Below are 14,236 nucleotides of genomic sequence, written 5' to 3'. Positions count from 1 at the left end.
GAAAGAAAAAACAAAGGGGAAAATGCCCACTATACGCCCGAAGGGAAGTAGAGGCTATAGTCATCCGTCTTCTGTCTTCAGTCGGTGAAAGCTAGTCGAAACCTGGTCGCCCACCTATTGGCAAGCTCACATACTGGGAGAAGCGGAGAAAATGTGTGTGTTTTGTGTCTGTGAATGAATTAACTAATTAATTAGTAGTGTATGTCAAAGGGCCACGGGGACGGGCATGGACAAGCGTGTGAATATGCGTGTGTATGTTTCGCAACCGGTCTGTCACAGTTTTTTGTGACCACACTGCTGCAGCTGCCCCATCGTGTTCCTCCCCTTGTTTGGTTTATTTGTTCAGCACAGCTTCAAGTGGCATATGAAGGAGTACGTGGGATGAATGTATTGTTGTATACCTATTTGTTTATAAAACGGCTACGGACTTTTCCACATGCATACAAAACAGCATCCTCCCTTACGATTATCGCAACAACCACAACTTACCTTACAAACGTCGCCTGAACCCTTCATTGTGACCACCTACCGATTCTTTTTTTTAAAAAAACTGCACAATGATGCATATAGGCTTTGTTCTGTTACAGGCATTCACCTCCTCCTTTTATGGTCATCTCTTTTGTTAAAAATTTCTTTTCGCATCGCTCAAGAAGAGTAAGAAGGTGGATCTGAAGGACTTTTTACAAGCAAGGAAAAAAAAAGGCCCAACATTGTGACAAAGAAAATAATGCGAATGCCTGATACGAGGCACTCCTCATCGCCAACCGCACTGCGTCTCGCCATGTTGTGTGTTGGTGTTTCTGTCAGTGTCTCCACACTACTTCTAAGTGCCGCTGCTCACACTCCAAAGCAGCATAACAATGGGAAAGTCAATAACCTCAAGGGACGTGACGCTTATTACTTCTATGGATATGACAATGTCTCTGGGAAGCCCACAACAGGTTCAGACGGTATTACTCAACTTCCTGATGGGCTCGTACGCAGCCCGCCCCTTCACGAACATTCCTTCGGGAGTCCCATCGTTGCGGACTGGTGGGATGAAGGCGTACCGCATTTTGTTTTAAGTGGTGGTGCTCTTGCAAGTGAAGAGTTCATACGGCTGGCACCTGCGGGGGCTTTGGGAGCACGCGGTTTCGCCTTCAATACGGTGCCATGCGACCATAAGTCGTGGGAAGTGCGGCTTCGCTTTTCTATTCGCACTCCGCTGCCGATAGCACGTGCCCGGGCCATGGAAAAACGACGAAAAGGAAACGAGGCGGGAAATGGAGAAGGAGGTGAAGAAGAAAAAGAAGAGGAATCATATCAGGGTGGTGACGGTATGGCGTTGTGGTACATTGAACGGCCTATCGGTGATAACAATCAGCATGTGCCCAAGCATGCAAAGGCAAAGGAAGACCAAAAGGAAGAGGAGGATCCGTCAGATCCCCTTGATCCACGAAGGGTGGCGGACCTTCTTCACAATACCACTGAAAGTGACGATGACGATGATGATGATGATGATGATGAGGGAGTTGTGAATGAAACGAAGCGGGAGGAGCGGCACGCCGAACGTCTGAAACGGCAGAAGGAACGCGAGGAGTTGTACAGTCGATTCCTCAAGCGCGGAACGTCACAAAATGAGAGTGACCTGGAGCCTCGTGTATTCGGTCTCAAATTTTCTGACTTTAAGGGGTTTGGTGTGCTAATTGACTCCATCGGCCGGACCGAAGGGTACGAAGATGGCAACGGAGGCGAAGATAAAACTGGAAGAGATAAAAAGAAGCACGTGAAGCATGAACCAAAGATCACACTGCTGCTTAATCTCCCCGGAAGCGAAGCAGAGGGGGGCCGTCCGCCAACCGTAAATAATTTCGACCCAACTCAGCCTGATTTCCGAGTATCCCCAGTTAGGCTGCAGTGCAATTATGACTTCCGTCAAGCACCTACTCCGCATGCCATAATGATGGGGCTTAACCACCAAAACATTAAAGAACAGAAGGGAACTCAGCGGTCACAGCATAAACAACGCGTGGAAGAGGAAGAGGAGATTCTGCGCCGTACGCCGGAAGAACCTGTGGAGTTGCTGGTACGATACTACGATGGTAAGCTCCGCGTGGCGCTCCGGCGTGAGAATATTAGTCTCCGCCGGGTTGTCTTCACCGCGCCCCCACAACCGAAGGCTCGTCACCTACCGCAATCATCAAACTATTATATTGAGCACAGCTATGATGAAACGCTCTGTGGTGAGCTCAGTGGCGTGAAGCTCCCACTCATGTATCATTTCGGCGTCTCGGTAAGTACGGGGAGAAGGCCACACCATTCAAATTCCCGGAAGCGTAGTCATTCACCAAATGCCCCTCGGGGACCGCTGGCAGCGCTGATGGCAAATGATGGGACAGCAGTTGACGAACTTGCGCACGTGGACGTCCACGAAGCGATGTCGTTCGAGCTCCGTGAGTTGGCTCATGATGCGGAGGCGATGAGTCACGGGAAACATGCTGCAATGGAGCATTTTGACTATGAGACAGATCAGAAGGAGCGAGAAGAGTACTCACGGGGACTTCACGGAGGCGGCGGCAGCGTGGAGAATGAGGGAAATACTGAGGTGAAGGAGAAACAATGATAATATTGATAATAATAATAATAATGACAATATTAACATGAGTCGCAACAGCACCAAATTAGAGGGTTAATACCTGGCAGCACGCGGTAGTTACCGTTGCTGGAACCGAATGTTGTGTGTCATTTCCTTGACAATGGCTTCGATGGAAAGCAACGTCGGCATTTGTTGATGTGGGCGGTGGCTAGCGTGGGGGATGGTAAGTCACGTGACGCTGTGGCATGTGTCCACCTTTCTCTTCAAATTTCCGTGACAAGCCAAATTATCTATTATTATATTTTTTTTATACTATTATTTTGGTTTGATTTGATTTGGTTTCTTGTTGTTGTTGTTGATTATATGCTGCAACTGAGTACGCGCACCTAAATAGTTATCTTGATGAGTGTTTGTGTCGATTATTTTCTACTTTCACCAGTATATTTCTTTGGTTATGTCATTACCACAGGTCTTGAGTAGTCCCTCAGCAACGTGGGGGGAGGGACAGATGCGGCATAATCACGGAGAACTGGGCCACATCACCTACATTGTCATTATTGTTATATTGTGTGGGCAGTCAAGTCTGTTCGAGCTACTCGAAGGTGATCGTCTACAGTTGCAAGCTGATTCGGTTGCTCTGCACACAGTACCATAGCTTTTTATTATTATTATTATTATTATTATTATTTTCCTTTGTGACTAGTGGCTTCAATGGTTGATTTACTCGTCTTTTCTTTCTGTCGTGGGGATCTCTTTATTGTGTAAAAGTATGGATGTTTCTTCCATGCATTGGCATCCATACATCTCTGTTTATATATTTATGAACTGTGTATTGCGCCGTTTGCTTCATTTTGTTTCCCCTTTCGTGCAAATCTGATGAGGGAACATAAGGCGAAATGCGGCAAGGTGCAAAGGCAAGGCGAAGGTGACGTATGAAATTGTAACGGTTATTTTTTATTGTTTATTTTTATTTTTTTGTAGGGGGGTGTACATGTTTACTCTAGACATATGCGCTTGTATGCATTTCAAGCAGCATGTAGCGCTGGGGCAATTGCTGTTGATGTTGTTATTCTTTCAGCTCATTGTGTCTCAGTTTTGAAGAGGGAAAACAATTGAAATGGAGAAGGGAAACTGGATGCTATGAATTCCATGGTGTTCATGCGTTGGGTGAACTGCCACAGGCTGTTTTTTCGTATTAGAGTTGTCATTGCCTTTAAGACGCACGTTCAATAACCACATCGCTGCGAAGACGGGTTGTGGATGGAAGGGGAAAGTGGCTAGCTTACGAAGAAAAAAAAAATAGAGACCTCGGAAGAACGACAAAAATGGGATGGGCAATAGAAGATGGTGACAAAATGGCTGCGTGGAGTGGTGTAAGTTGTAGCTTCTGTCAGATGTTTTTCGTAACTTCCATTGGAATTGCTGTGTTCGTTCCTGTCAGACCATCTGTTTCGCTTTGCTTTATTTGATTGTTGCGCTTATACAGTTCACTTAGGCTTTAGGTCTAAAAGGGGGTGCTTACACTAACACGCGCACATTTAGAGCACACAAAAGAAGGTGCGACCAGGATTCAGGCAGTTAGATTAGAGAAAAAGACTGACAGAAAATATGTCGGGAAGTGACGCAGAAGGGGAAATGGACATGGAGCTGCCGATTATCTGGCAGTTTGTCCATCCTCTGTATGCTCGGAACAAAAAGGAGGACGCTAACGCTTTGGAAGAAGAAGAAGATGAGGAGGAAGATGATGAGGTGCGCCGCAAGCGAGCTGCACCGAAAATCAGTCGTTTGCTGCGGTACCTTAACGACATGGACGACGAGGAAGAGCTCGAACGAATCCTGCAGGAGCGGGACCCGGTAACACAACAGACGCTGCTGCAGTGGGCGACAGGAAAACAACATTACCTCCTCGTGGAATACCTCGTAAAGCGCTTAAAGAGGGCCGCCTTCGGTTTTCCCCTCGAGTCAACAGAAATGCAGGTTTATCTGAGATGGGAAGAGATGCGACCCGAGTTGCCCACAGCTGCGGAACTGCAGATGCGCCAGCAACTCCGGGATAAGGCCCGACAGGAGCGTCTGGCGGCCCACCAGCGTGAAGAACAGGAGCGGCGTGAGAACCAGGAAGAAGATGATGAAGAAGCCCAAGAGGAGGAGGAGGAGGAAGAGGAAGAGGATAATGAGGAATTCGAAGAAGAGGAAAATGAACCGCTCCCAGAAGAGCTTGTGTACGAAGCGCTCTCGGAATACCATGACGAGTGGGGCGAGCGGGGACAGGGCCTTGTGAAGCAAATTGGTGAACTCGGAGTTTACTTCGGCTCCCGTAAGCGCGATGGTACTAAGCACGGACTCGGCATGGCACTCTTCCCTAATGGTGATGCGTATGCTGGAGAATATGATCACAACCGTCGTCACGGTGTCGGCGTGTATTGGTGGGCCGAGCAAGGCGTCATTTACGCGGGACGCTGGCACAACGGTGTGCGCCATGGTCGTGGTCGCATTGTGTATCCCGACGGCTCGCGGTACGTCGGCTCCTGGTCACGCGATTTGAAGCACGGCGTTGGGCACTATCAGTATGCAGACGGGAGCAGCTACGATGGGGCTTGGGTAGAGAATAGGAAGCAAGGGTACGGTGTCTACCGCTTCAAAGATGGTTCATCCTTCCATGGGAGTTTTGTTGACAACGTCTTCACGGCCGGGGAGTGGAGGCTCGCATCTGGCGTTACACGCTACTATGGAAACTTTGAAAAGGATGCGCCCATAGGTGCTGGTGTGTTTGTACATCGCCTTGGTTCCACAGCACATAGAGCCTTTCAGCAGGAGGGCTTTTACCACAAGGGCGAATGGCATCCCGGCGTCCTGTATGGCACGACACGCGTGCCGCCACGGCTTGAAGTGGTTGCTCCACATCAGGAGGAGCCACGGCGGGTACCCATGATATTCGCACCGGAATGCAACGGCGGTTCCATGGCGGAATTGGTGAAAGCTGCCAACTTTCCTCCGCTGCAGTGGTGGTTGAAGTCCCTCGTCCCGGTTAACCTTGCAGCGGCGTATGAGGGATCGGGGGGCGGTGCCGCTGCCGCAGCCGCGCCTGTTGACAATAACCCAGGCAACAATCCAAACACTGGCAATACCCACGAGAAAATGTGCCAAAACGCAGGTAAGGGATTAGGAGTAATACTCACATCGGTTGAAGTTTGCTCCATAAGGTATGGCACCGACGACCCGAGTCTCGTGGTGGAGCTGCGTATCCGTCCGGTGCTGCAAAACGCAGCGGGGAAGCGACTTCGGCTTTCCCCAACGGGTGACGAAACGATCATCTTGAAGGAGCGTACCACACGGTTGCTGATGATCCTGGAACCTGTGGATAGGGGGCATGGGTCATCACAATCGACCACACCACCGATGGTCATACTGGAGCGGGGACCGCAGTTGACATGCGCAGGCCCGGCTCATATGCAGAACCGCCTGCCAACAGTGGAACTCACCGCCGGAGGAACGATCGAAGGAGCCTTCGCCCGTGCTATTCAACCCCCCCTACGTGTGACACTGAATGCGTCCACCATAACTCAACTGGTCCGACCTCTACGCAGCAGTCCACTCCACGGTAATGCAGAAGAGGATGTGATCATGTACGTTCAGCAATGGGAACCCGATGCACTTGCGAAGCTGGAGGAAAAGTTGCAAGTGGCGTCGAACTCACTCTTGCCCACACCCTTGGAAACCGAAGAAGCAACGGGGGAGGGTGGAGAAGGTGGGGAAGACGTCCCAGCAAAAGAGCAGGCACAGAAACCTCCAACGGAGGGCATTACGTATATTTGCCGTCCTTTAAGTGCTGTCCCACAGGAATCGCAAGACGCTGTGACAATCATTGCCACAACGCTCGTACTCCGCAGACGGGCTAAAACACTGTTGCCGATGGAAACTGCAACGAAGCAGCGGCCGCCCACTCCGATTCCACCGCAACCAGAGCCGCGGCCCGAGTTACAGCCGTTGTTCGAGGCCCGTGAGGCCATGAAGAGGGCGGAGGAAGCGGGGAGTGATGATGATGATGACCCTGCTGCTGCTGTGGCGACCAAGGAATAAAACTTTTCACTTAAAGCGGTGGAAGGAATATGTTTTTTTGGCACTGCGAGACGGGAAAGAAGGTATTATGAAGCGGATTGCAGAAGACTGGGAACAAGAAATAAACAAAAAAGAAATAGAAAGGCAGTTGAGCGGCGCTCGGTCGAAAGAAACAACTGTATTTTCTTGTAAGCATGTGCGTATTTGATGGAGGGGGGGCTGCAACATGAGTTCATGTTTGTATGCAATGTTTGCTTGGGTGGAACCGAAGAGTGGAGGGAATAGACGAGAGAAGAATCTCAAATGCTCTAAATAGAGATAGGAGTAGATGGCACGCACCACCAATGCAACTGCTACTCTGAGTTGTAACTGCGGCAAGGTACGCGGTGTGGAAAGAAATGCAGGTGGATGTAGCGGGGGAGCAAGCATGTATACTTTTATCTTTCCCCGCTTTACCGTATCCTTTTTGTCTATGGCGCAATTGACCATGGGGTTTCCCAGAAGCGGTGACCCGAGAGGCATTGAACATCTCCTCACCATGGGCCCCGATACGGAGAGAAGAGCCTCTCCCTCTGCTCATTTGCGTAGGTTGTGCACACAAAAATAGACCTGAATATCTCTCAATTCCTTACACGTGTTCCCTATCGGTGCCTGTTTGTTGAATTTTTTGATTGTTTCGCTTAGTTGCGACCCAGACACCGCGGCGTGTAAGGAGGTTTGCATGCTAACACCTCCCTTCCCCCAAAGCCCCACTGCGCCCTAATGTAGAGAAGTGTGAAGAGGAAAATCAAAGGCCTCCTCGTGTTTGTTTACTGAAATGTAACTGTCACATTGAATGACGACAGGTGACTACACCGCTGTGACATTAAAGATATGTGTATGCGTGTACACCTTGTTTGGCGTAGCCCAACGGTCCTTCTATTTTATTTTATTTTTGTATGCTTTCCCTTCGGCTCCTTCATGATTAACTGCTTTCCCACCTTTGGGTGATCACACAGTGGCCGGTTGGTGAAGCAAATCACCAGAAACAGTGCCTCACCAGAGAAGTAGGAAGGTACAGGAAAAAAACAAGGGGAGTAAGCATTCCCGAAGGTAAAATATTGCACTTGAATAAAACAAGATGTTCTACTCAACCTACGTGCTGACGAAGGATGGGCCACTGGCGAAGATCTGGCTTGCTGCGCACTGGGAACGACGTATCACGCGGAGCGATGTGAGGCTTATGGACCTGCGAAAGTGTGTGGTGGACATTGTGCAGCCCGTGGTTCCCATTGCCCTGCGCACGAGTGGCGAGCTCCTCGTTGGTGTTGTCCGCATTTACGCTGTGAAGGTGCACGGCTTGAAGAAGGACGCAGAAAATGCCATACTACTCATTCGCGTCGCCTCCCCTCAAGCCAACGCCGGTCATTTCAAGAAGGCTGCCCCCGGCACCGGTACGGCTGCACTGCTGAACGGAGACGCAGAGGCCGCAACGTTCAACTGGGGCGGTCGCCGCGTTGGGCGCACGCAAGGTGTTGTCGGGATCCGCGCCGCTGGGATCAATGGGTCGCACGAGGAAGCACTTGAGGCACGCTTCGATGAAATCGCAGACCTCCTGCAGGGCCCGGTTTGTGCACTCGGCGGTGTTAATGACCATGTGAGGAACGGTATTGATAGCACGACCATGACTGGGTCCGTGTGGTACACATGGAACTCTGGCTCACAAGGAACTGAGGACCTGAACGGCACGCAGCAGGACTACGACGGCTTTGAGATGGTCCGGGCAGACATTCAGGCGTTTGGCGACAATGTGAGTGAGACCAGCAGTCGCAAGTCAAGCCTCCCGAGCATCGAGAGAGGTCGTAGCAGCGCGCTGACAGCAGCAGGCGGGGCACTGGGTGACTTCATGCCCCTCCCGCAACCAGCGTATGATCTCGATATCGGCGCACCGCTTCCTGATGACGGTGACGCGGCCATTTTGCCAGATTTTATGCCCCCGGCACTGGGAGTTGATGAGGCGGCGGATCCTTTTCTCTCCGCTTACGGCGCTGACAACGAGCTCAATGCCGCTCTGACTCAGCAACAAAATTCGTCCCGTAGGCACCGAGCTGCTGGAGCCACAACAACAAAGATGTTGGACAAGGAGAACACCACTGTCTCTGGCGAAGCGGTAAGACGGTGGATGGAGAATCGGAACGATATCGTTGAAGCTGCACCGCGCCGAGGTCCGCTCGACCAACAGGAGATACAAGACCGGAGAGTGCTCGCGCAGGATTTCAACAAGGGAGAGTTGTGGGCTGCTGTTGACGGATCCCCGCTCGCAAGGGTAGCAGGTCCGGCTCTCACAGCCTCTTACATCGATGCTGTGAAGCCCCTCGTAGAAAAGCAGATGGAAGAAGAAGCTGCCGAGCGGGAGGCACGGCAACAGCGGGAAAAAAACGCGCATGTTGTGGATGAAAATCCCGATGAATTCATTATCGCCGGCGACAGTGGGGATATGTTCATGGACGAGAACTTCATGCAGTCAGGCCGCAAGCGTGACCGTGAAGAAATGGAGGGCAATGACAACGGAGAGAGTAACGTTGGCGGTGGAGCGAGCAGACGACAGTCGGAGGCAGTGGCGCTCGCGACGCTGAAGCACATCAGAAACCTGTTGTCGAAATCTCAAGGGAAGGGGAAGGGTAAAGCTGCGAGCGGGAAGAAGTCCAAGGCACTTCCTCGGGAGCACTGCACATTGCATGAGCTTTGCGAAGGAATGGCGCGGCGTGAGGCGGCACGAACCTTCGTGAGTGTCCTTACGCTAGCCTCTAAACAGTTGGTGTGGGCGAAGCAAGCGCCGAACGATGTGGAGCTTGGCCTTACTAACGCCGCGTCGGAGGTGCAACTCACTGTGTGAGAAAATAAGGGAAAGAAAGGGGGGAAACAGCGCGGGACAAGAACGACCCAACGAACAGGTTACTTTCATGCTTTCGGGTTCCATTATGTCCTTCTTCACTCCCCGTCTGTTTCCCCTTGTTGTGTCCGTGCGTTGTTGACTTCTGTTTGTCCATTGCTGCCAACCAGTGTTCACATACAGTTCGTGGTGCACAAACATTTTCACACACATGCCTACACTTTCTCAACCGTTGAATTTGTACTTTCCTTTTCCGTTTCTCGGTTCCCCCTCCCCCGTCAACTGCTGATGGGGGAAGCGGCAAGGGACCTAATATACCAGTGGCCACTTGAATTTGTTGCGAGACCGTACTGAGGGGAATTAGTCCAGATAAAGAGCAAATGCAGGGGAAGTCCGCGCCGAGGCCACCACTGTATCTGTACTTACTGTTGTTGTCGAAGTAATGAGCCTGACGCAAAGTACGGCGATAATACATATTTGCGCCGGGGCTTGCCAGCCGGCACATGTTGCCTTTGTGGAGGAATAGGGAAGAGGAGGCTTGTGTGGTTGGAACAAGGGGTTAGGGAAAGAGAAGGTATCATAGAGAAAATATACAGATTAACAAACAGAGGGAAGGAAAGATAGAACTCTCCACGCACTACTGAGCTGTGGGAGTCTAAGAGAAAGAGAAAAGGAAAGAGCGTGAGTGAGTGAGTGAATGAAGAAAGTGTAACCGAGCCGCTCGAGAGCTTGATAGAGGAAAGGGGGAAGTGTAGTTGTGTACCTGTTGGTTTGCTCGTTGATAGGCTACTATCGGGAAAGAGGAGAAAACGGAAATAGTGGTGAAGAGGGTCATCGTAAGGCATCCCCAGATACTTTGGTATTTTTGCGTGCACTAATGGCACGACCGGGGCGCACGGATAAATCACCGTTGCCCCGTAACAGTCCCGCACGTATCCGCACAGTCCCCGTTTTTGTAGCACTTTCGTAACAACTTGCTGCTTTTCTCTGTCTCTTTGTTTCAGCTTCAGTCGCATTTAAAGTGGAAAAACGAAACAAGTAAAAAAAAAAGAAAAGAAAAGAAAGGGAAGTGATTGTGGCAATATCCACATCAAAGGTATCAGAGTCGCAGAAAGGGAGGGCCGCCAACGACGGTAGCGGGTAACGGTTAAAAATAGACAGCCCAAGCGAACTTTTTTTTTGGAGTTGAAGTACAAAAAGGAAGAAGAAAGGGCGACTCAGGAGAGGGGCAGGAGGCACAAGCACAATGTCCAAGTACGCTAACCCGGATTACTGGGAGGAGAGGTACCGTAGCAACGACACCACTTTTGATTGGTATCTTACCTTCGATAACCTCGAGCCTGTCCTTCGCCCAATGCTTCAGCCGGCTGAACAGATACACGTTCTTGTGGTGGGCTGCGGCAACAGCCGCCTTTCCCCATGCATGTATGAGCATCTCAACGTTCGCAAGATCACTAACGTGGACGTGTCGCCCACAGTCATTTCGCAGATGACGAGGCGTTACAAAGGAATGGATGAGATGCGATGGATCTGCTGCGACCTAATTCACACCGCACCAGACAAACTACTAACCCTCCTCTGTCCGGAGGATGCCCTCTTCGACTTTGTCATCGACAAGGGGCTCGTTGACGCCACACTCGGTGGAAGCAACTCCTTTCACAATCTATATACCCTCACAAAGAACCTGGCGCGTGTAATGAAAAATGGAGGTCGGTTCCTCTCCGTCTCGTACGGCGCGCCGGAGACACGGATCGATCACTTCCGCCGGAGGAAACTGAACTTTGACGTGGAGCATCGCACCATTGAAAAGTCTGTCTTCGCTTCTGGCGCTGCACCAACGGGAAGCTACCACGTCTACATCATGACAAAGCTGGGTGAGCGGCAGGCTGTCACCGCGGGGGCGGCAGATGACGGCGCACTCAGTGGCGACACAGATGATGACGACGATTTCTACGACCGTTTTATGACAAAGGCCAACACCACCAGCGCTGATGCCGCAAGGTTTGACTGAGTTAAAAATGGGGTGGAGATACGGAGGAAAGTTGAGGAACAAGTTGCGGTGGTGATGGCGGAATCCGGTGGGAATCAAGCGATAATGGTGTAAGAGGTAGTGCCCGCCACTCATCAAAGCACCGCTTGCGTGCTTTTTTATTTAAGTTTTGGATGGCGAACAGCCACCCAACGGGGACATAGGTACGCCCCGGTGGTTTGATGTAAATGCGACAGCGCATCGGATGCATCTACACGCTGGGATGTGTACATTTTTCGAGTTTTATAGAATGTACATCGCTTTCGGGCTACACCTCCTTCTTTTCGGGCACTCTATTTCAGTTTCTGCTTTTACAATCGCAGTGGTTGTAGTTTTTCTTATAATCTTCCCAAAAATTCTCCCCGTTCCCTCTCTCTTGTCTGTGCTAAACGGCACTACAAATACACATACACACATACACACACACACACACACAAACTAAAGCATGCCACAGCGCCAGGCAATGTTAAAAGACATCGGCGCCACTTTGACAAGAAGGTAGTAAGAGACAATAAATTCGAATACTTAATTTAAAAAAAAAATGAACAGATGAAAGAGGGAGGAAAGTGTCACACGCGGTACATGCGGGTGGACGCCGCATGACACAACACCCTCAAACCTCCACACAAACGACGAAGCTTACCGCGTGGGGTTCATTAAACTAGTGAACAGCGCACGTAGAATAAATCGTCGGAGAAGGGAGAGAAATAAGCAGGAAGGAAGTAAAAGATGAAGGTGCGCAAAAATGGCAGTAATGCTAAAACGCGCTGTGTGTTTGCATGCACCCAACTTGCCCATACCAAACATATCCCCGTTATGACGCCCTTTCCGCGTGGAGGCTCGGAACGAGTGGCGGGAAAGGGGGGAAAATCCTCTTAACCTCCTTCGTCTATGAGACTTCACGCACAAAAGGCGTCAGAGATGCACTTCACCCCCTTCAACTCTCCCAAGCACCTTTCTTCTTTATCCGTATAACACATTTTGCTTAGCCTCCGAATAGCAATGAGCCTACTCCCCACGAACAGCGGCGCACCGTTGCTTCGACTCGCCAGTGGGTGGTAGCAACCCCGATCTCCCCATTGCATTTGCAAGTCCCATCACCAGCGTAGAATCCCCTTCCCGGAGTTTACTCCGTTGTTTTTCTGCAGCCACCGGTGACTTAACCCATGGCAACCACAGAGCCGCTCACTCAAGCCTATTTTATTAAAAAACATTTACTTTGGTGGTCAAACAATTCGAGCTCAACCACCAATGTGGAGTCCCCCTTCCCTTATTTTTGTGCAAACTGATCTTCCGTAAAGGTGTTATCCCTTTCGCTTCACAAAGAAAGCGAAGGCCTTTCTCGCATTAGTGCAGATGGCAAAAGAAAAAACGCTTTCAACACAAGCCGGCATTAAGCGCTCTCTCACGCGAGCGCTCCACCGCGCGGATTTATACGAATAACAGAAGGCAGATGTCTAGCCCCAGGGAACCAAAACCTGACAGGCCTACACGCCCACCATGTGACCGCACGAAGCTTCGCGACACTTGCATTTTACTTCCCGCTGGCCTGTCAGGTCAACGTGCACCCGCAAGCCGTGGCGACGCCTCGCCGTTAGCGCGGCCGCATTTCCCCTGACGACTGCCAATGAGACGATTATACAATAGACCATGAAGTGCAGCACGTCGGTGCCACGTCAAGCAGCAGAGCTGCGGCCTTCCATGAAATGCATGGGCTCTCCAACCATCTGCCGCGTAGGGTTATCTAATCTACATTTCCGCTCTTGATTCCACAACTCAGGGACAGCACGGTAATGGAGTTAGAAAGCACCGCGGCCCCTCTTGACCGACTACCCTCTTCACACCGCTACTCCCCTAACGAAAACCATACGGAAAAGGAGGATATAGGTAGTGAACAAACAGGGGACAACATCGCCACATTCAGCCACCGCAACAAACACCTCAAGGTATCTTGCCAAAAAAAAAAAAAATTATCAAGTGGAATAGCTATATTTTCTCTTCCATTTTCATCTGTAAGGAGAAAATCGAATATATTCGTTACATGACAGTATGGAAGTTAAGCTGAGTGGAATATATCAGAGACAGTTCCCATAGATACATGCATTTTGTCAACTGCAGAAGAAATGGTTTAGTCTCCACATAAATTGAGGCTTTATCTGGCAGTAGTAATATTATCTCCACATAGGCGGGGTACACTTGACCATGCAACGAGGTGCGTGCAAGCCTATTTCACATACTTGAACACCCTCCGGGCAACTCATGAGTGAATTATGATGGAATTAAAATATGCATTTTTATTCTCACTAAAACTTCCATCCCGTAAATTTAACGCATTGTTTTTACGATAAGTGGGAATTGCTTGCATTTGATCTGCATGATTCAAATTCATCATGATATAAACCTGTTATTTTATTAACTTACTGTTGTTAAATTGATTGCTTTATCTTTCTTCTTGGTCCACAGAAAAAGATTCCACAACGATACAAGACATGGGCACGTACATGCCAGAGGAGCAGAAAAAATTAAATGCAGAATATCTGGCGCTCCAGCAGAAAAAAAAAACATCGAAAAGAAGAGGGAATCTGTGGAAAAGGAGAAAGTATCTCCAACTTTACTCAACGCATTGCTTTGCGTTTTCATAGTTATTACAATTCTTTTCCTTGCCCTGCCCACCATCGACAAAATAGCGGCAGACTGGATG

The 14,236-nt window shown here is 50.0% G+C and overlaps 4 protein-coding genes across 4 annotated transcripts, besides 10 other annotated features; all 4 read left to right on the top strand.

The window, feature by feature from the left end:
- Positions 1–14,236: part of a sequence feature (sequence corresponds to BAC RPCI93-21H15) that runs on past both edges of the window.
- Tb927.7.6920 (hypothetical protein, conserved) lies at positions 728–2,602 on the top strand (the record flags this gene model as incomplete). The annotated part of the gene is made up of 1 exon (XM_841219.1): positions 728–2,602. One exon carries the CDS (start codon positions 728–730, stop codon positions 2,600–2,602), a length of 1,875 nt encoding a protein of 624 aa, XP_846312.1.
- Positions 1,242–1,297: a sequence feature (CT-rich).
- Positions 1,474–1,506: a microsatellite.
- Positions 2,595–2,638: a microsatellite.
- Positions 2,859–2,897: a sequence feature (AT_rich).
- Positions 3,235–3,263: a microsatellite.
- Positions 3,523–3,552: a sequence feature (AT_rich).
- On the top strand, positions 4,184–6,655 carry Tb927.7.6910 (hypothetical protein, conserved; the record flags this gene model as incomplete). The annotated part of the gene is made up of 1 exon (XM_841218.1): positions 4,184–6,655. One exon carries the CDS (start codon positions 4,184–4,186, stop codon positions 6,653–6,655), a length of 2,472 nt encoding a protein of 823 aa, XP_846311.1.
- Positions 4,718–4,746: a microsatellite.
- On the top strand, positions 7,755–9,509 carry Tb927.7.6900 (double-strand-break repair protein rad21 homolog, putative; the record flags this gene model as incomplete). The annotated part of the gene is made up of 1 exon (XM_841217.1): positions 7,755–9,509. One exon carries the CDS (start codon positions 7,755–7,757, stop codon positions 9,507–9,509), a length of 1,755 nt encoding a protein of 584 aa, XP_846310.1.
- Positions 10,548–10,575: a microsatellite.
- Tb927.7.6890 (hypothetical protein, conserved) lies at positions 10,753–11,517 on the top strand (the record flags this gene model as incomplete). Its single annotated transcript, XM_841216.1, has 1 exon — positions 10,753–11,517. The coding sequence occupies one exon, from the start codon at positions 10,753–10,755 to the stop codon at positions 11,515–11,517; it is 765 nt and encodes a 254-aa protein (XP_846309.1).
- Positions 11,939–11,971: a microsatellite.

Source organism: Trypanosoma brucei, chromosome 7, assembly GCF_000002445.2.
Source record: "Trypanosoma brucei brucei TREU927 chromosome 7, complete sequence".
In the NCBI taxonomy this organism is placed as follows: Eukaryota; Euglenozoa; class Kinetoplastea; order Trypanosomatida; family Trypanosomatidae; genus Trypanosoma; species Trypanosoma brucei.
This window is presented reverse-complemented; position numbering and strand designations above follow the sequence as displayed.